At 60.7% G+C, this 19,721-nt stretch overlaps 1 protein-coding gene across 3 annotated transcripts in view; it reads left to right on the top strand.

Annotated features, from left to right (window-relative positions):
- TNFRSF1B (TNF receptor superfamily member 1B) overlaps positions 1–18,024 on the top strand; it is a 30,811-nt gene extending 12,787 nt beyond the window's left edge. Inside the window, exons 1-9 of one of the 3 annotated variants that reach the window (XM_089299270.1) lie at positions 2,708–2,872; positions 3,247–3,346; positions 5,189–5,317; positions 5,741–5,890; positions 6,680–6,910; positions 8,122–8,199; positions 8,684–8,718; positions 10,714–10,921; positions 16,519–18,024. In XM_089299270.1, coding sequence (XP_089155396.1) covers positions 2,723–2,872; positions 3,247–3,346; positions 5,189–5,317; positions 5,741–5,890; positions 6,680–6,910; positions 8,122–8,199; positions 8,684–8,718; positions 10,714–10,921; positions 16,519–16,787 — 1,350 coding nt within the window. In that variant the 5' untranslated portion in view covers positions 2,708–2,722 and the 3' untranslated portion in view covers positions 16,788–18,024. Of the gene's footprint in view, positions 1–2,707; positions 2,951–3,246; positions 3,347–5,188; positions 5,318–5,740; positions 5,891–6,679; positions 6,911–8,121; positions 8,200–8,683; positions 8,719–10,713; positions 10,922–16,518 lie in introns of those variants that run through there. The other 2 variants (XM_089299269.1, XM_017337588.4) reach the window with 2 other exon arrangements.
- The last annotated feature ends 1,697 nt before the right edge of the window (positions 18,025–19,721 follow it).

Below are 19,721 nucleotides of genomic sequence, written 5' to 3'. Positions count from 1 at the left end.
GCCCACCCCGGCTGTGAGTGGAAGCCGGATGCAGGCAGGAAGCCGCTCCCACTCATGCTGGGAGAAGCCCTGAGAGGGGTCCTAAGCTCTCACCCTCTGCCTTGACCAGGGAGCCTGGAAGCCGGCCTGTGTGCTGAACTGTGAGAAGAAAAGTACTGGGATCACACATCTGTGTGTGTGTGCGTGGGTGTACATGCATGTGCAGTCTCATGTGTTTTGTGTACATGTGTGCATGCATGAACATGTGTGTGCATGTGGGTATACCTGTGTGTTGTGTGCGTGAGTGTGTGGCATGTATGTGTGCATGCTGACATGGGTGTGTTTGGTGTGCATGCATTCATGTGTAAGCATGAATATGTGCGTGTATGTGTTTGCATACATTGTGCATGTGTGTGCATGCATGTGTAAGCATTGTGTGCTGAGTGTGTGTACACATGCACACGGGAGCACACATTGTGTGTGTATTGTGTACATATGCTGTGCGTGTGTGTGCATGCAGGTGCAGGCATGCGTGTGCATACATGCGTGTGCACACGTGCACACAGGAGTACTCATTGTGTATGCATGTGTGTGTGCGCACATGTGTTCAAGTGTGTATGCAGACTTCCCCACCAGGAGGGAACTGACGTTACTTTTTTTTTAAGATTTATTTTATTTATTTGAAAGGCAGAGTTATGGAGAAAGAGAGACAGAGAGAGAGGTGTTCCATCCACTGTTCACTCTCCAAATAGCCATAAAGCCGATCTGAATCCAGGAGCCAGGAGCTTCTTCCTGGTCTCCCACGTGGTTGGGCCATCTTCTACTGCTTTCCCAGGCCACAGCAGAGAGCTGGATCGGAAGAGGAGCAGCCGGGACTTGAACCAGTGCCCATATGGGATGCCGGTGCTGCAGGCCGTGGCGTTAACCCGCTGCGCCACAGCGCCAGCCCCTGAAGTTACTTTCTAGATTTTGCGTTGTGCAGAATGGTTCCACTCCCTTGCCCAGCCACCAAACTCACCGGAGCTGATTCTCCTGGGGTCAGGCCCTGAGCCTGGGGTGAGGGTGAGGGTGAGTCGAAGGCAAGCCAGGCTGATGGGTGCATCCAAGTTTAACTTTTCTGGCCCTGAGTTGGGGCCGGCCCTTCCAGGAAGTGACACTGCAGCTAAGTTCACTGCTTGGGTCAGCAACCTCGGAGCACTGACTCCACACCAGGCCTGGAAACAGCAGCTAAGAGGAGCCCCCAGCCCATGGCCTGCCTCTGGGGGCTCCCCGTGCTGGGGCGGTGAGCCCACCCATGGCTGTCCTGTCTCCAGGACCTGGGAGGAAGCAGCTCGGGCCTCTGGGTCTGGATGAGTCACTCAGGGTGGAATCCTGGGGCGGGGGCGGGGTGCCGCTGTCAGGAATGTCAGAGGTAGCCCAGGGCTGCTGCAGGCCGAGGGGCCCACTGAAGGCGTTGGGAAGAGCAGGCACCCCAGCTGGGTGGGCCGCACCCCCTGAGCTTCCAGCCGTGTGAAGCCAAGCGTGTCGGCACTGCTTGCTGGGTCGAGCTGGGGACACAGCTGTGTTTCCAGGCCTGCTTTGTCACACACCACAGGGTGCAGGCCAGCGCCTAGCTGTCTCAGGCCCCTGGTGGTCACCCCTCCCACGTGGTGCTGCAGAGGGGGAGGGGAAGACAGAGTGGGCCCCCCTCTTCCCCGCGACAGTAGGAATTTGGTAGCCGGTGCCCTGGCTCGTGTCGGTTCTGATTGGCTTGTTAGTGGCTGGCTGCTTAATAGTTTGAACATCTCCCCAGCTCCGGTGTCAGGCACTTGCCTGAGGCCACACCACTGGTAAGACGGGCGCTGAGGGCTTCAAACCAGGTCTCTCTCACTCTGCCCACCCTTATCTGTCCAATGCAGGTTTAATTAAGCTTGTAGAGCCCTGTGATTGCAGCTGGCCATGAGGGGGCATGAGCTGGCCCTCTCGCTCCTGGGGCTCGGGGTGTGTGTCTACCTCTTCCTCACCCACGCCATGGTTCCTTCCAGGGAAACGCACCAGCGCTGAGTGTGCTCACAGCCCTGCGGGGATGGCCAATAATGCTATCCCCCTCCTGCCAAGGCCCAGACCACCAACCCTGAACTCTCTCTACTCATGACTCGGCTCATTTCTTCTGGTGGCCTGTGGCACAGTGGTTGAGATCATGAGCCATGGAGCCGGACAGGACCTGGGTTCAAATCTTCCTCTATCACTCACGGGCTCTGGGGCTTGGTGAGCCACCTGTCCTGGAACCCCTCTTGGCTGGGCTGTTGTAAGTCGACCCTGGGGTGACACCTGGTTCAGGTGGAGTCTTCCAGAAGCAGAGCCTGGGGCAGGGGTTCCCTGGGGATAACTCTCAGAGGACAGAACAGGCGAAGGGGCCAAGGAGGGACATGGTCGCAGTGGGAGCTGGGAGGCCCTGGCCAGCGAATGGGCCAGAGACTGTCCTGAGGCCAGGGATGGCTTTTGCCGGAGAGCTGCTATCAGCCGACCCCTGCAGGCACCGCCGGCATCTGGTGGGGCAGCGGCAGGCCCCACCCCCAGTAACCGAAGCCCTTAAACAGTGCCTGCACCTGTTATTGTTATCTGACACCTGTTCACTGAGCCCAGCTCTGCCAGGGCTGAGGGTCTAGGAGATGTGTGTGTACGTGTGTATGTGTGTTCACACACACGTGTGTGTGTCTGTGCCCATGTGAGTGGAGGGACGAGGGAGCCCGCCCTTGCAGCAATGCCTTGCTCGTCAGAGGGGCTGGATCCGGGCTTCCCAGAAAGCTCAGAGGAGGGGGAGGAGCTAAACCAGCCTGGGAAGTCAACAAGGGATTCCTGCAGGAAGCAGCACTTGGCTCAAAGACAGAGGGATGTTTTCTGGGTGCAGGAGGTGAGGGGAGGCATCCAGGCTGGAGGGCAGCTTGGTCTGAGGCCACTGTCCCTGCAGCTCCGGGCCCCAGTCTGCCCTGTGCGTGCCTTGACCGGAGCCCCACAGCAGTGGGGAAGGTGTAAAACCAGCCAATGCCCTGGCCAACTGGCTCAGAGCCTCCACCTGCAGACCAGAGTGTGCTACACTGAGGGGGTGGCCGGGGAGCCAGAGCAGGCAAGGGGTCTCTCTTCCTCTACCCCCCCTGCGAAGGAAGACGTTCCGCGTGTGTAGAGCCCGGCGGGGAGAGGGCCTGGGCCTGCAGGCCTCTGACCTGGGCGTCCGTGTGCTGCACCTGAGGGGCCATGCTGATGGCTGTCTTCCCTTCCCCCTTCCAGGTCACGGTCACCCCCAGCCCCTCAGAGCCTGGGGGGTCCTGCCAGCTAGAAGAGTACTATGACTCCAGGGCCCAGCGGTGCTGCAGGAAGTGTCCGCCGGGTAAGAGGCCGTGCTGGGGCCCTGGGGGCGGGGCCCTGGTGGGGAGTGTCCGAGTGGTGGGAGGGAGAGGCTCCTGGCCCTTGATTCTTACCGAATTCCTTCTAGGTCCACATAGGAGCCCACGCTCCTGCTTACTTCTAGGCCTCTGCACGGGCTGTTCCCTCTGCCCTCACACGTGTCCCTGCTTAACCCCTACGTATCCTCTAGATTCCAGCTTAGGGGCCCCCTCCTTCTGGAAGCCTGGCCAGATTTGAGCTCCCCCTGGCCCTTGGAACCCCCTATAGTAGCACTTTAAAAATTTTTAAGATTTATTTATTTTGTATTTGGGAGGTAGAGTTACAGAGAGAAGGAGAGAGAGAGAGAGAGAGAGAGAGAGAGAGAGAGAGAGAGAATCTTCCATCTGCTGGTTCACTCCCCAGATGGCCACAATGGCTGGGGTGGGCCTAGGCCAGGCTGAACCAGACCCTGGAATTCAATCTGGGTCTCTCTCATGGGTGCAGGGCTCCAAGCACTTGGGGCATCTTCTGCTGCTTTCCCAGGCTCATTAGCAGGGAGCTGGATGGGAAGTGGAGTAACTGTAGGATTCTGGCGCTGCAGGCAGTGGCTTAACCCGCTGTGCCACAGTGCCAGCCCCAGGAGGTGACATTTGGGCAGGGCCCTGCTGCAGGTGAGGGGGCAGATCATGCAGATATACAGGGGACAGTATGGCAGCCAAGTAACAACCAAAGCAAAGGCCCTGGGGTAGGAACCTGCTTGGTGAGCTTGGGCAGTAGCAGGGCCAGTGTGAATGGCCCAGAGTGAGTGAAGGAGGGGCCTGGCAGGAGAGGAGGATGAGGAGGGAAGCGGGGGCCTTGGTGAGGAGTTTACATTTTATTCTGCAAGAGCCTGGAAGCCGCTGGAGAGTGAGCGTTGAGCCGTGAGCTTGAGATGCAGGCAGTGAGAGTCCCTGTCACCTCCCAGAGCCATGTCATGGAACCGGGCCATTCACGAGGGACCCTGTTAGGTGCAGGGTCTCTAGGAAGGCACCAGGTTAGTGTCGCTGTGTGCAGGAACAGGGCTCAGAGAGTAAACGACACACATGTTGGCCTAGGTGTTCCCCTACCCCGGCCATGGCTCCCCTCCATGCCCTCAGCCCCGACAGGGTACCAGGGCGACATGCTCAGTGCCCACCCCCTGTGTGGCTCCTGGTCCCATGTGGAGAACTTTACCAACATCGAGAAGACTTGGCAAGCCGGTTCTTACTAACGTGTGATGGGCTGACAGCACCAGGTCCGCCACGGTGGGATTTTAGGCATCTGGAGTGAATAGCGGGGATGATACGTTATAAACAGAGGGGGTTTGGCTGGCGCCGTGGCTCAATAAGCTAATCCTCCGTCTAGCTGCGCCGGCACACCGGGTTCTAGTCCCGGTCGGGGCGCCGGATTCTGTCCCGGTTGCCCCTCTTCCAGGCCAGCTCTCTGCTGTGGCCTGGGAGTGCAGTGGAGGATGGCCCAGGTGCTTGGGCCCTGCACCCCATGGGAGACCAGAAGCACCTGGCTCCTGCCTTCAGATCAGCGGGGTGCGCTGGCCGCAGCGGCCATTGGAGGGTGAACCAACGGCAAAGGAAGACCTTTTTCTCTGTCTCTCTCTCTCACTGTCGACTCTGCCTGTAAAAAAATAAATAAATAAACAGAGGGGGTTCAGAGACGGAGCGCCTGCTGGCACGTGCCGCACAGGAGATGAGTTGATGGAGGTAGCAGAATTCCATCCAAGAGCTTCCTTACGTGGGCTTTGGGCCTCGGAGAGTCCGGGGCGCAGGGGAGGAGCCCACTGCCCTGAGACCGCTTGCCCTTGCTCCCCTAGGCCAACACGTGAAAGCCTTCTGCACCCAGAGTTCAGACACCGTGTGCGCCCCCTGTGAGGACAGCACGTACACGCAGCTGTGGAACCAGGTCGCCAAGTGCTTCAGCTGTGGTGCCCGCTGCAGTGCCAGTGAGTGGCCCCACATCCTCCCCTGGCCACCGTGCCCTCCGGCCCCTCTGGCTGCGCGCTGGCTGGGCTCAGCCCAGGCGGGTGGGTTTCAAGCCCCAGGGAGGGCCTGGGGTGGAAGAGGAAAGCTCCTCCCAGCTTGTGAGTGGCATCTCCTGCTCTCTCTCACCGAAGCCCCTTGAGCAAGTGGCCCAGGTGTGGAGAGAGAAATGCGCCCAGTGGAGGGTGGAGGAAGTGGCACTTGGGAGAGCCCCTGAGCTCGCCCTGCCTCGATGGAGTTGGAACCAGGGAGCCTGGCCAGTGTCCCAATGGCGCTGTGCTAGGGAGGGTCCACTGGCCCTCTCTGGGGGTGCCGGGCTGGCTGGGAGGGCAGAGTGGGCCTGGCAAAGGCAGGAATGACCCTGGACTGTCCTCTCGCTCCCCCAGATCAAGTAGAAATCCAAGCCTGCACCAGGAAACAGAACCGGATCTGCACCTGCGGGCCAGGCTGGTACTGCATGCTGGGGAGGCAGGAAGGCTGCCGGCTGTGTGCGCCACTGCGCAAGTCCCGCCCTGGCTCCGGTGTTGCCAAGCAAGGTACTGGGGCTGTGGCAGTGGTCCCTGGGGACCCCCTGGGGCTCTCCTTCGTGGACATCAGCCCGTCAGCCCAGCCTGGGAACACTGTCAGCAGTGGCCAGGTGCTTGCTGCCCAACCACCGCCCCCGCCTATCATCCGTTCTTTCCTCTAGCACTCCTGATTAGGCACCTGCTGTGTACTAGGGCCTGGGTGGGGATCCAAGAGGGATCAGACTAAGCCGTAAGCTGCTGGAGCATTGGGTGATGCATCCATAGAACCCCGGAGTCTGGTTGCGTGTGCGTGTGTGCACGTGTACATGTGTGTGTGCATGTTAAGGGGCAGCAGAGCAGGCAGGGGTCCTCGGGCCCCGCAGACCTCCCCCAGCTCCAGGGCCGAGGCTCACCCGTCCCCCCGCACGGCCGAGTTGTCTTCAGTCTCTCACTTTTCCCTTGAAGGGACGGCAGCGTGGGACGTGGTCTGCGCCCCCTGCCCCCAGGGACATTCTCTGACATGACCTCATCCACGGATACCTGCAGGCCCCACCGGACATGAGTGGCTGCGCCCCTGATGGCAGGGGGAGGGTGCTGTCCCCGGGCGACTGTGGGATCCGAGACATAGAGCAGCTGTGTCCAGGGCCCGGCCCGCTGTCTCTGACCGTAGTGAGCAGGCGCTGTGCCCTTGGAGTCCAGACTGGGTGGGGTGTAGCGGGCAGTCCTGACAGAGGGCCTGGCACATAGACTCACTCCCTGCCCCCTCCACCTCCCCCACTGCTGCCCTTGTCACCTGACCAAGCCACCTCCTCCCCGCAGCTGTCACTTGGCGGCCGTCCCTGGCAACTCCAGTGCGAATGCAGTCTACATCTGTGTCCCCACCCCCAAGGGTGGCCCTGGGGGCAGCCCGCACGCCCCGGCCAGCGTCCATGACATCCCAACACGTGGGACCAACACCGGGGCCCAGCACAGAGCCCTCCTTCCTGCTCCCGATGGGCCCCAGCCCCCCGACCGAGGGGCTCCGCACAGACAGCATCTCTCTTCCCGTGGGTAAGTCACAGAGGGCTCCCCCCACCCCCACCCCACGTTGTCTTCCCCAGAGTCCCCTGGGGCCAGACCCTGTGCTGTGTCCTGGGGTACAGGTGGTGGTGAGACCAGCTCCTCCCATGGCTTGGCGCTCGCCCCGAGTTCCTGGATGAGCAGAGATGGGCCAGGGTTTGGCCTCAGGTGGACATGTTCTCCAGGCTGAGTTTCCGGTGCACCCGGTCGCCTGAGAAGACTGCGGGCTTAGCCAGCTCGCCTCCCGGCTTCCCTTCTGGGTTAGGACGGTGTCAGGCCAGAGGTCTCAAACTGGGGGCCCTTGGCCCCCGTCTGGCCCACTAACATGTTCGCTTGGCACCAGGATCTAAGACACCGTGGCCTGGGCCTGCCCCTCGCCAGCAACAGCCCAGCCACCTTGGGTCAGCGACTTTACGTGCCCGACCCCTGCAGTGTTTCAGTTTGCTTTTTGCAGCTGTTTGAGTCTCTTTCTCCCTCCCTCCCTCTCTCCCTCCCTCCCTCCCACTCTCTCTCTCTCTCTCTCTCACTCTCTCTCTCTCTCTTTAATCAAGGGGCCAATCTACCCCTGGGGGTACCCCTTCAGTTGGACAATGTGTCCCTGCACACTCGTGGATAAAGTGCCTGCTGCTCTTGCTGGAATCTCGGCCCAGGCTATGTCGGTGTCTACCTTTCATTGCCAAGTTTGCAGACTGACTTTGCACTGCCCCTCATACAGCTTGGTGGTCTTGGTCAGTGCTCACGGACCAACAAGTCCTGTGTTAGCCACACACTCAAGTATCATGGCTGGGGCCTGGCGAGGCACATACGGGACTTCGGTATCATAGATCCTGCCCGTCAGCCAGCTATTGGGGGTTTGGAAATGGGCCCCTCCGTTCTCCTTGACTGTGCATCTCAGGGTGATGTGTTAATAGTGTGATGCTTCGGCTGGCGCCGCGGCTCGCTAGGCTAATCCTCTGCCTTGCGGTGCCGGCACCCCGGGTTCTAGTCCCGGTCGGGGCGCCGGATTCTGTCCCGGTTGCTTCTCTTCCAGTCCAGCTCTCTGCTGTGGCCCGGGAGGGCAGCGGACTCTCACTGTCTAACTCTGCCTGGCAAAATAATAATAATAATAATAATAATAATAATAATAATAATGTGATGCTTTGACTTAGGGTCTTGGATGCTTTGAGGACAGAATCTCAACTGATCCCCCCTTTTTTTCCTAGGACTGATTGTGGGTGTGACAGTCTTGGGCCTGCTAATGATAGGACTGGTGAACATTGTCATCCTGTCCCAGAAGAAAAGTGAGACCCCGTTCCTTCCTGCTTTCCTTCGGGACCCTTTGCCGGGCATCTCCTGTCGGTCGGGCCGGGCAGTGATGGGCCTGGGTGTGTGCACCGAGTCTGGGTGGCAGGCACTTCAGCCAGCTTAGCTGTTCTCGGCAAGATGTGGTCGGGGTTGTCCCAGAGTTGGGTTGTCAGGGTCAGGATTCCCATCCAGGGAGCAGGGGCGGGGGCGGGGGCACTCAGGCCTCCTGGAGCAGTGGCCTCTGACTGTGGAGGGTGTGCAGTGAAGAGAGGACCCCCGAAGCAGAGGGCCCAGTATGAGCAAGGGCGGGGCCAGCGATTGGTGGGGGTAGTGGCCCAGCTCAGGAGTTGGGTGCCGGCTTCTACAGGGCTTGTCTGGAAGGCGATTGCTTGCCCCGGGCTGGGCCGACTCCGTGACTGGGCTTGGGCCCTGCCCTGGGAAGTCGCGCTCCCTGACTTGTCCCCTCTGTCCCCTTTGTAGGGAAGCTGCCCTGCCTGCAGAGAGAAGCCAAGGCGGTGAGTGTCCCGCGCCCCTCCTCCCTCTGCCCCGGGGCTCCTCCCTGCTGTAGGTTGGTCTGTTCAGGGTGGGGTGGCGGTGGCAGTGGCAGCATGAGGCCAAGAGTGAGTCATAGGGACCTGTGGGTGTGAAATGCCAGGAGAGAGAGAGAGAGGAGGGGACTTGGTGGTGTTAGAGGTCAAGGACTCAGAGTGTCACGTGGTCAGGCATTCGCAGCACGTACTTGGGCATGCCTGAAACCGCTCGTGGCTCCGGCTGGCTCCGCCCAGCTCGCCCCGCTGTGCATTCCCTCCCTGTCTCTGCTGTGTTGCTTCGGAGCACGTCCTCACGGACTGCAGTCTGCACCCAGGTTCTGGGGTTCCCTGGTGCTCCACAGGGGACCCTGGGAAGTCGCCCTGGGGTTCGGGGTGTAGGTCCCACCCCCACTTCAATCAAAGCAGCTCAGCTTTGCTCCGGTTTGTAAAGCTGGGAGTAGGAAGGAATTGGGTGAGAAACAGGTCAGCGATGCTGTATCCGCGCGTTTTGTGCCTGCTCCGCCAGGAAGGCATTCGGCTGCGAGCGGCAGAAAACTTAGGGGACTTGAGAGAAGAGGACTTCTCGATTCTAGGCGGCCGTGCCGGCAGCTCTGGGTCAGGCTGGATGGATCCTGTGATGCCCACGGGGTCCCGGGCTCTGCCTCCTTTGCCCAGTTGGCTTTTGTTCTCTTGCTGTGGCGCCGTGTCAGAGGGGATGAAAGGCAGAGTTGCAGAGAGGCAGAGAGAGAGGGGGAGAGAGAGAGAGGCAGAGGCAGAGAGAGAGGGAGAGAGGTCTTCCATCCGCTGGTCCACTCTCTAGATGGCTGATTCGACGCCAGGAACTGGGCGCTTCTTCAGAGTCTCCCACACGGGTGCAGGGGCCCCAGGACTTGGGCCATCTTCCACTGCTTTCCCAGGCCACAGCAGAGAGCTGGATCGGAAGTGGAGCAGCCGGGACTAGAACCGGCACCCATATGGGATGTCGGCACTGCAGGCGGTGGCTTTGCCCGCTATGCCACAGCGCCGGCCCCGACGTCACTCCATTACATGACCTCTAGGGCTGAGGCTGGAGGAAGGCAGCAAATGGCCACAGTGGCCGTGTCAGCGGGAGCCCTGGGTACATGGCTGGCGGCTCCTCGGCCAGGGCCGTGTCGCGTGCCTACACTCCTTGCTACAAGAGAAGTGGGACAGGGCCTCGCACCCCGGCCGGCCTCTGTGGCGGGGTGTCCCCTCACACCCCACAGGCAGGGCACGGTTTGCTTTTCCTCTGCCCACTTTCTCTAAGAGAAAGCCTTCTCTCCCTGTCCCATGAGAGCAGGCGTCTCGAGCCCTGGGCGTTTGGGGTTAGATGGCCGATCGTTCTGGGCGCTTGTCCTGCTCAGAAATGTCGCCAGCCTCCGTTCACTGGGTGCCAGCAGCACCCCCACCCAAGTAGTGACAGCCACAGCTGACCCCAGATATTGTCCAGTGCCCCCGGAGACAGGGGGCAGACTCACCCTCCAAGGACAACTCCTGCGCTGGGGAAAAGCTCAGCTCAGCTCGGGGGTGGGGGTAGGGGTGGGGTGGGGGGCTCCATGCCTGGGTTGAACCAGGGCTTCTGAAATCAGGTAGGCTGCTTTCAGCTGCTGGGTTTGCTGACAAAACAAGCGGCACAGAGAGGGAAAGTGGCTTGCCCGAGGTCACACAGCAGTGTTTCTGGACTCCCAGCCCGGTTCTCTTTGTCCTGCCATCCACATTTCCAGGCTCAGTTCAGTGACAATGGCAGGGGCAGTTGCTGCCTGGTGGCCTGCACACGAGTGTCCCCTCCGAGGCGTGCTGCAGAGCCCAGCTGCTGCCCAGCACCGAGGGTGTGAATGTGGCCTCCCCTCTCCCTCCACCAAGTTGGCAGTCTCTGAATATGAGCCACTCAGCTGCCAGCAGAGGGGCCGGCAGGGGGTGGGGAGGGGCGGCTGGGCTGAGCGCGCTCTCCTGCTCCCCCAGCCTCACCTGCCTGCCGATAAGGCCCGCAGTGCACCTGGCCTCGAGCAGCAGCACCTGCTGACCACGGCACCAAGCTCCAGCAGCAGCTCCCTGGAGAGTTCGGCCAGCGCCACGGACAGGAGGGCGCCCACCAGGAACCAGCCGGCGGCACCAGGTGTGGAGAAGGCTCCCGGGTCCGGGGAAGCCCAGGCCAGCTGCACGAGCCCAGGTGAGACACGGGAGCAGGCCTGGCTTTATCCCTTGCCCCCTTTGGACTTCAGATGAGGGTCGCGTCCTGTTAATGCCATTGCAAGCAGAAAACACTGGAGACAAAGAACGCATTCAGTGCCCTAAGCTATGCACCTGCCGCGCGTTCTGGCTTAGCAACCCAACGCGCTGTAGCTGCCGCACCTGCCTGTCTCCCCCGAGACTGCTGGGTGACTGGCGGTTGCATTCACCACTGCTGCCGGCATGGAGAGGGGGTCAGGCCGTGTGCTGCGGGTGGGAGAAAAGAGCCAAATCCAGTGTTTTCAGCAGGATTTCAAATGCAGGCGGCTTTGCTCGGTTGGACAGTTGAGAAACGGGGGCCGTCTGTGTTTCCTGTCTTCTGTCTTCGCCATCTCCTCCAGGGCCTCACTGCACTAGCTGCCCTTGGCTTGCGCTCCAGCCTTGGCCTCTGCGTTGTCTGTCCCCTCCACTCTCCCGCAGCAACCTGGGCCACTCCTGTAAGCCTGGATCAGCTCCCCTGTCCCTGAATCCACAGGCCCAGGGCTGCACTTAGCCGCTGAGGATAACAACCACAATAATAGTGATTACTTGCTGCCGGGGCAGGGTGCGTCCAGCGCTAGGCTAAGTCCTTTCTGTGCATAAAATTACCCTGCACTTCAGTAGTAGCGGCTGTCACTCTCCCACCGCATGGAAGGGGGGATGGAGGCCCCCAGGGGTTACCTGACTGGTTCAAGGGCATATGGCTAGTAAGTAGAGCCAGGAATCGCCCCTGGCTGGCGGGCTGCAAGCCCTGGAGTCAGAGATGGAGAAGTGAAGCCCCCAGGGCGCGCTCCCTGCAGCCTGTGGTCCCGGGCCCAGGCTGTGGGTGCCTGCCTGCTTCCACAGCCTGCTCTTCGCTCTGCACCTGGGCTGTGACAGGTGTCACTGCTGGTTAGTATCTCCGGGGCCCACATGGGAGGGGGGCCTCTGTATGGGCCCCCCCAGAAATCCTGGGGTTACCTTGGGTTTGTTTTGTAGCTCAGAGGTCAAGTCTGCTGGCCTGTATCTCCCCCTCACCCTGCAGTGCTGGGACTGAGTCCTCCTGGAAAGACCATGACCTTGGGTCATTCTGCATCTGCCCCCCACCCCCCGCTGCTCTGATGCAAATTTTCCTCCCTCCCTTCTTTCCTTCCTTCCTTCCTTTTTTCTTCAGTGAGAGATGAGCGTGGCACCTCCTGGGCAGGGCTGTGAACCAGGGCTTCTGCTTGGCACCTGAGTGGCGCCAGGCTCCCTGGGGGCCTCCGCCCGGCCAGGACTGACAGCTGCCGCCGTCCCTCCGCACACTCACATGCTCCGCCCCTGCCCTCCCATGCTGCACACAGGCGGTCCCTCTGCCCACATTACCCTCTCCCAGCTGGCGCCTGGCTGCCCACGAATGGCCTGCCCACCCACCCTCAGCGGCATGATGTCTTGATGCCCATCACCCTAGCCTGAGGGAGAGCTAGGCCAGTGCCCGGAACGCAGCAGTGGAATGAATGAATGAATGCATTAGGCATCTGCAGAATGAATGACTGCATCCTGAGAATCAGCTCTTGGTCTGTCCAACTCTCAGATTTGTCTTTCGGCTTTGTCAGCTCTTCCTGTCCCCCCGCTGTCCTGGTGAGGCCTCTCCTTGGGCCTGGAAAGGACCTTGACCATGAATTCTCCTCCCTCCCCTCCCCTGGTCTGCTCACCTGCCTCCCTGGCCTCTGCTCTCCCCCTCTCTCCCTCCTACCCCTCCCGACTCTCTCTGTGGCAGGCATGTGTCGACCCCAGTGCCCTTCGTGGTCCGCCCCCGCCCCCGCCCCCGCGATGGCTCATTTACCATGTGCAAAGGCCATGGTGGCTTTGGGTGACATTTGGGTGCGGCGGAGGCTCAGGTTGGAAATTTCTTTCCGGCCCTGTTCTTTCAGCCCTCCGCCCTCTGCCCTCTTTGGGGGCTGTTCTGAGCACAGCAGATCGCCAGCACCGCCCCGTCCCCCAGGGTCCTGGGCTCAGAGGCGGGTGGGGCTGGGGGAGGGCCGGGAAGCCAACAGTTACTGCGGGACACCCAGCAGGTCCCTGGGGTGGCCGCGGCAGCAGCTCCGTTTTGAGGGGCTGCTGTATGTCCGGCCTCGCATGTCCGTGTCCCACTGATGGCATCAACTCCTTTCTCACCAGCTGTTAGAAAACAAGGCGGCAGGGGCCGGGCGGGAAGGTGGGGTGTGCTGCCCCCTGAGTCTCTCCTGCCAACTGCTTCAGGGACATGAGCCCACCACAGCCAGACGGCCCACATCCCACCCCCAAGGCCATAAATCCAGACTTTAAAAGAGGGGCCGGCACTGTGGCATAGCGGGTAAAGCCACCTCCTGCAGTGCCAGCATCCCTTATGGGCGCCGGTTCGAGTCCCAGCTGCTCCACTTCTGATCCAGCTCTCTTCTATGGCCTGGGAAAGCAGTAGAAGATGGCCCAAGTCCTTGGGCCCCTGTACCCATGTGGGAGACCCAGAGGAGGCTCCTGGCTCCTGGCTCCTGGCTTCGGATCAGTGCAGCTGCAGCTGTTGTGGCCAACTGGGGAGTGAACCAGTGGATGAAAGACCTCTCTCTCTCTCTCTCACTCTTTCTGTGTAACTCTTTCAAATAAATAAATAAATAAATCTTTAAAAAAAAAAAAAAAAGATTGTCGGAGGGACAGAGAGAGAAGAGACAAGAGACCTCCCATCTCCCAGTTTGCTCCTCAAATGCCCACAACGGCCAGGGGCTGGAGCCAGGAGCCAGTGGGTGGCAGGGACTCAACCCCTCAAGCCATCGCCGCAGCCTCCCAGGGTCCACACTGGCCGGAGCCGGAGCCGGAGCCGGAAACTGATGAGACACGGGCATCGTAACCTCCAAGCCACGCCAGTCTTCAGGGAAGCCAGATGCCCACTCCAAAATCCATTTTTTTTTTTTTTAACAGGCAGAGTGGACAGTGAGAGAGAGAGACAGAGAGAAAGGTCTTCCTTTGCCGTTGGTTCACCCTCCAATGGCCGCCGCGGCCGGCGCACCGCGCTGATCCGATGGCAGGAACCAGGAGCCAGGTGCTTCTCCTGGTCTCCCATGGGGTGCAGGGCCCAAGCACCTGGGCCATCCTCCACTGCATCCACTGCACTCCCTGGCCACAGCAGAGAGCTGGCCTGGAAGAGGGGCAACTGGGACAGAATCGGGTGCCCCGACCGGGACTAGAACCCGGTGTGCCGGCGCCGCTAGGTGGAGGATTAGCCTAGTGAGCCGCGGCGCCGGCCAAAATCCATATTTTTAAAATGTAAAGGCTGGGATTTTAAGTGTTGGCAGCCAATTTGCTTAAATCCACTACCACCAGCAGGAAGTAAGCATTCCTGCAGGCTTGTTTTTACCCATGTGAGGGGCACTAGGGACATGGCGGGGAACAGGCACGTCACCAGCTTCCTGGCCAGGGTCTGGTGCACAAGCCACAGTAAGTGACCCCGGAGTCAGGGGCCCTGGAGCTCGCCGAGCTGGGGAGGGCCCCAGGCATAATGGGTGGGACCTCTGAAGAGGGAAGCCAGGGAGGCTTCTTGGAGGCAGGACCTCTGAGCTGAGGCCTGAGTGACAGAAGAGGGTGAGCATGTGAGAGGGAAGAGCGCCCCCGGTGGAGGGACCCGGATAGAACATGCAAAGGCCCTGGGGCTCCAGGAGCTGCAGGGAGGCGAGTGTGGCTGGCAGGAGCCCAGCTAAGAGCTTGGGGCAGCAGGGGAGGGGTGGAGAAGGCTGGGCAGGGCTCGTGGGCTGCGGCGAGGACGGGTCTCCTGGGCAGCCGAGGGAGCGATCTGCCCAGCTTCAAAGGGTGGGCTCTGCCGGTCTCAGAAAAGAACGTGTCATACGCTTTCTCTGCAGTGTGGCAGCTAGAACAGAATGCAGAAGAAGGCTAGGAATGAAATGGCCCCTTTGGGATTGGGTTCTCGCGTTTAGCTTGTCTAGACCCCCGTGGAGCTGTGGTCTTCCTACTTTTTCGCTTGTTGAATGTTATGATCAGTGACAGATTAAGCCTCTGAGGATGGCGTGGATTAAAGATCTGCCTGTGCAAAAACTGGTGGAGAAGGGAGGGAGGGAGGGGGTTGCTGGGAGCAGGGGGGTGAGAGCAGGTGGTCTTCTTCCTGGAACTGCACCTATGGAATGCATAGAATGTGTTCTCTCTGTATTAATTCCAACATTTAAGTAAATAAAGGGCAGGCCCTGGCCGCAGGCGGGGAGCTGACCGCAGAGGGGTGGGCGGAGGCTGGAAATGGGCGGAGGCTTGCTCGGACTGTGGCAGGGCAGATGGGAAGTTGGCGCGGTCCTTAGAAGTTAGACGGGAATTGAGAATTGCCGATGCATGGGTTGTGGAACGTGACAGAGAGAGGGGCCCCAGGCTCTGGGCCCAAGCAGCGGGGGAGGTGGCGGTGAGGGGAGCATGGCGAGGAGGGGCGCAGTCAGGAGTGGGGTCTGCGGTGTCTGCCCCGCGGGGGGTCGGGAGCAGCAGCTGGCACTCAGCCCTGGCTCCCATCCCCGGTCTCCGGAGCAGTGAACAAGACAAGGCTCTCTTTGCCTACAAGGAGATGGGCAGGGTCCTTGTACCCATTTTACAGCTGAGCACACTGAGGCTCCGGGAAGTTAGGTGGCTTGGCCAAGACGATGGAGGCAGAGTGGGTACCAAAGCTGGACTCGTCAGGCTGCAAACACCGGGCGTCCCAGCCCAGCCTGGGAGATGAGGCAAAGGGTCGCAGACCCCACGCAGGAGCCCCAGACTTGTGACACCAGAGGCAGCTCTCCGTCGGGGAAAGGGGCATGGGAAGAGTGCAGGCAACTTCAGGGCTGACGTCTGAAATTCACAGACCGGAGGTGGCCCTGCTCGTGGCACTCGTGCCATGCAGAAAACGTGCCAATGACCGCTGCCAGCCGGGGGCCGGGACCGGCAGGCCCTGCGGCAGCCGGGGAAAGCGGCTCAGCCCCGTGCGGGGCGAGTGTGCTGTGACGTGGACTCCCGCCCGGCTCTGTGGCATTGGCTCCTCCCACCCCTGGGATGACTGGGGCTGGGGAGGTGGGGAAGTGACTCGCCCAAGTCACACAGAACACACCCACCGCCGCTCTGCTTCTGCTGCTGACCCGGAGCGCTTTCCCGTGTGTCTGGTTTTTTTTTTTTTTTTTTTTTTTTTATTTATTTTTTTTTATTTTTTATTTTTTAAAGAGAGATTTGTTTCCTTGTTTGAGTGACAGAGACTGAAAGACAAACCTTTCCTCTGCTGGTCACTCCCCAAGTGGCCACAGCAGCCAGGGCTGGGCCAGGAGCCTGGAGCTCCATCCGGGTCTCCCATGTGGGTGCAGGGACCCAAGGGCTCCAGTCACCTTCTGCTGCCTTCCCAGGCGCATGAGCAGGAAGTGAACTGGAAGCCGGGCAGCTGGGACTTGAGCCAGCACTCCGATATGGGATGCTCAAGTGGAGGGCCTGAGCCACTGTGCCACTAGTCCCTCTGTCTTCCTCTGCCCCCTGGGCAGCAGACAGACCCTAAGACATCTGCCCTCCAGGCCCCCTCCTCATTAATTTCCCCATCCCATCCTGTGCCAACAGAGTCCTTGCCCGGTGGCCACGGGACCCAGGTCAATGTCACGTGCATCGTGAACGTCTACAGCGGCTCTGACCACGGCTCGCCCTGCGCCTCCCAGGCCAGCTCCACGGGGGAGGACACAGACACCAGCCCCACGGTGGACGAGCAGGTGCCCTTCTCCCAGGAGGAGCGCCCCCTGCAGTCCCACCTGGGGGCCTCCGAGACTCTGCTGCAGAGCCCCGAGAAGTCCCTGCCGCTCCTCGTACCTGACGCTGGCAGGAAGCCCAGCTAACCAGGCCGGTGTGGGCCGTGTCACCGCCGAGGTGGGCTGGCCCTGTCAGAGCCACCATGGGAAGGGGCATGGCTGCGTGCGACAGACAGCCCGGGGTGAGTCCCTGCCCCTCGGTGGCCGGCACAGAGCTGGACCTGCAGACTTGGCTTCTGGGACCTGCGGTGGCTTTTGTCCACTCCTGGCCCTGCCCTGGCCCTGGCCCTCAGGAGGTGCGAGTGTCCTCCCCTCCCCCTGGGCTGGCTGGGGCGGAGAAAGGACAGCACTCCCGTGCGCGGGGACGGCCCATGGGAAGCACCACCTCCAAACGTCGCCACTGCCAGCTCCTACCCCTGCACTTGGAGTGAGAACCACCGTCCTCCAGCCGGAAGTCTTCCAGTGTTAGCACGTAGCGATGCGAGGACCAAAGCAGAAGCGAGTGCCCTGCGGTACCCGAGCTGCCCACGCCAGCGCCTCGCCCCCGTCTGCGTCCTCTGCCTTTGGCCTTCACCCCCGCGCACCCCCGGCTCCAGCCCCTCCTCCCTGGCTGCCCTGTGAGCCCTTCCAAGACCTCACCTGCTCCTAGCAAGGAATTCCAGGAACTGGAGAGCTGGGAGGGGGGGCGGCCATCTCTCCCCACCTACCTCAGCTTGTAACTTCCTCCTGCCTCTATGGGGTGCGCCCCCCCCCCCCACGATCCCGGGTGGATGCCAGGGGCTGCAAGTCGGCCCCGCAGCTGTGTCCTGGAGCAGCTGAAGCCAATGGTTTAGCCAAAGGAGTCTTCCTCACCAAAGTCACGGCCCCTCCCCACCAGCAAATGTGGGCCCTGCCAATGGCCTTGACCAGGTTCTGGAGGGAAAGGACTTTGGGGCCAGCTCCATCTCAGGTACGTAGGTCCCTTGTTGACAAATTCTACTGGACTTGAACTTGGCAGCTGAACCATGGGAAGTGGGAGAGCCAAGCCATTACCATGGAGACAAGGAGGGTTTTCCACCCTGGAATCAAGATGTCAGAGCCCACTGGCCTGGTCTCTGCCCACCCTGGGCTCTGCTTGGCGGTGGAGCTCGTCTGCCCCCTGGTGGACAGTCCTGGGAGGGCCTCGGGCTTCCTCCGCGTGGCTGAGCAGAGCCGGGCGGCCCTGAATTGGAAGGAGGCTCCTCTGGGAGTGTTTACCAGGCTTGGGTTGAATCCAAGACAATGAGAGTTTGCACTGCATGCTGGACATCACTCCTGCTTATCAATAAACCTTTTGTTTGTTTTACGTGTGGATCCCTGGAGCTGCCTGGGGTCTGCCCAGGGTCCTGCCTGCCTACCTGCCACCAGTGTGCGGGGAAGATGGGGTCACAGCCAGTGCAGTCTGGCGGGGCTGTGCTCTGTGGGGCCCTCGAGGACCCCCAACTGCAGCTGCCTTTTGTTGCTCCCCCTCTTCGCAGAGGAACGACACAGGACCCTGCGCTGTTCTTTCGTCTGCTCGGCCCTCCCTGGGTTTGCTGCTGGTTCTTCCCGGGTTGGCTACCGACCCTTCCACCTCCGTGGAAGGGCGGCTCCCCCTGCCCCTTTCCCCACTTCCGCGGGGGAGCGGCATACCGCCGGCCGGCTGCACAGGTGTTCCTTCAGATAGATGTTCCTGGTGCATGGTGTCGCTCTCCTCCTTTATAGTCCTCTTCCACCAATCCCAACTCGGCTGCCCACACGCCGAGTACGCTGCTCTCCTCCAATCAGGAGCAGGATCAGCTCCTGCAGGTTACTGGTCGAACTGGAGGCAGCTGTGTAGAAGCTGTTTACTCCTCTCCCAGCGCCATATTGTGGGAGAGCAGATGCATAGAATAAGTCTTAATTCCAGTAACTTAGTCTAGTCCGAGTTGCTCCCCACACCTTTGATGAGCGCCCCCTCGCCTGCTGTCCTTCCTGGCTCGCTGTCACTCCCTCGGTGTGGCAGGCTTCATTCTTAATAATTTCAGGGTCCGGGAGTGATGGAACCCCCAGCCTCTGGGCCCTGGGCTGATGCCCATGCCCCCCACTCCCTGCCGCTTAGCCACTCACTCACGCCCCAAACCAGGGCTTGGGGAACTAATGTTTGAAAAAAGCCAGGGAGTAAATGTTTTAGATCTGACCAGTCATACCGCTTCTGTCTCAGCCTGTTTTCCATTGCCGTGACTGATCACAGACTGGGGTAATTTGTAAAGAAAACTGTATTTCCGACAGCGCTGGCTGCTGGGCAGTCAGCCACAGGTCCAGGGGCCGCGTCTAGTGGGCGCTTCTTCAGGGAGGGGCACTCTGTCGAGGCCCAAGGTGGGCAGGGCATCCCAGAGACTAAGGGCACGCAAGCCAGGGACAGCTCGCTGTAAGAAATAGTATCTACCGGTTTAGGCAGACAGATTTCTCCCGCCTGCTGGTTCACTCCCCATATACCGCAACAGCCAGGACTGCGCTGCGCTGAGGCCACAGCTGTGAGCTGGGCTCCCCCGTGGGTGGCAGGGCCCAGCTGCTGGAACCACCCCCTGCTGCGGCCTCCCAGGCTGTGCATGGGCAGGAAACTGGAACTGGGAGTGGAGCTGGGACTTGAACCCATCACTGCTATAGGGGACATGGGGCTCTCAGCGGATACGCCAGACGCGCATGCCAGAGAGCCTGCTCCTACTACAGAGCCGCTCCCACGGTCACCCTAGCCCATTAGCCAGGACTCTCCCACTCCTGAGGGCTGGAGATCCCACTTCCCAAGCGCCATGAACAGCGGACTTTGGGTGTTAAGGTACCGACGCAGGAAACTTGAGGACACACTCAGACCCTCGCACCCCCACAGCTGCTCGACTCTGTTTTTGTAGTGTGACAACGGCTGGGCATGACACGACACGACAGGCTGGCTGCATCCCAGCAACACCTCACGCCAGCGTGTAGCAGGTGGAACTGGCCGTGGGATGTTGCTTGCAACCTAATGCCCTAGATCTTGGCGTTAAC

Source organism: Oryctolagus cuniculus, chromosome 7 (assembly GCF_051225735.1).
Source record: "Oryctolagus cuniculus isolate XC-2025 breed Fujian yellow rabbit chromosome 7, ASM5122573v1, whole genome shotgun sequence".
NCBI classification, from domain to species: Eukaryota; Metazoa; Chordata; class Mammalia; order Lagomorpha; family Leporidae; genus Oryctolagus; species Oryctolagus cuniculus.
This window is presented reverse-complemented; position numbering and strand designations above follow the sequence as displayed.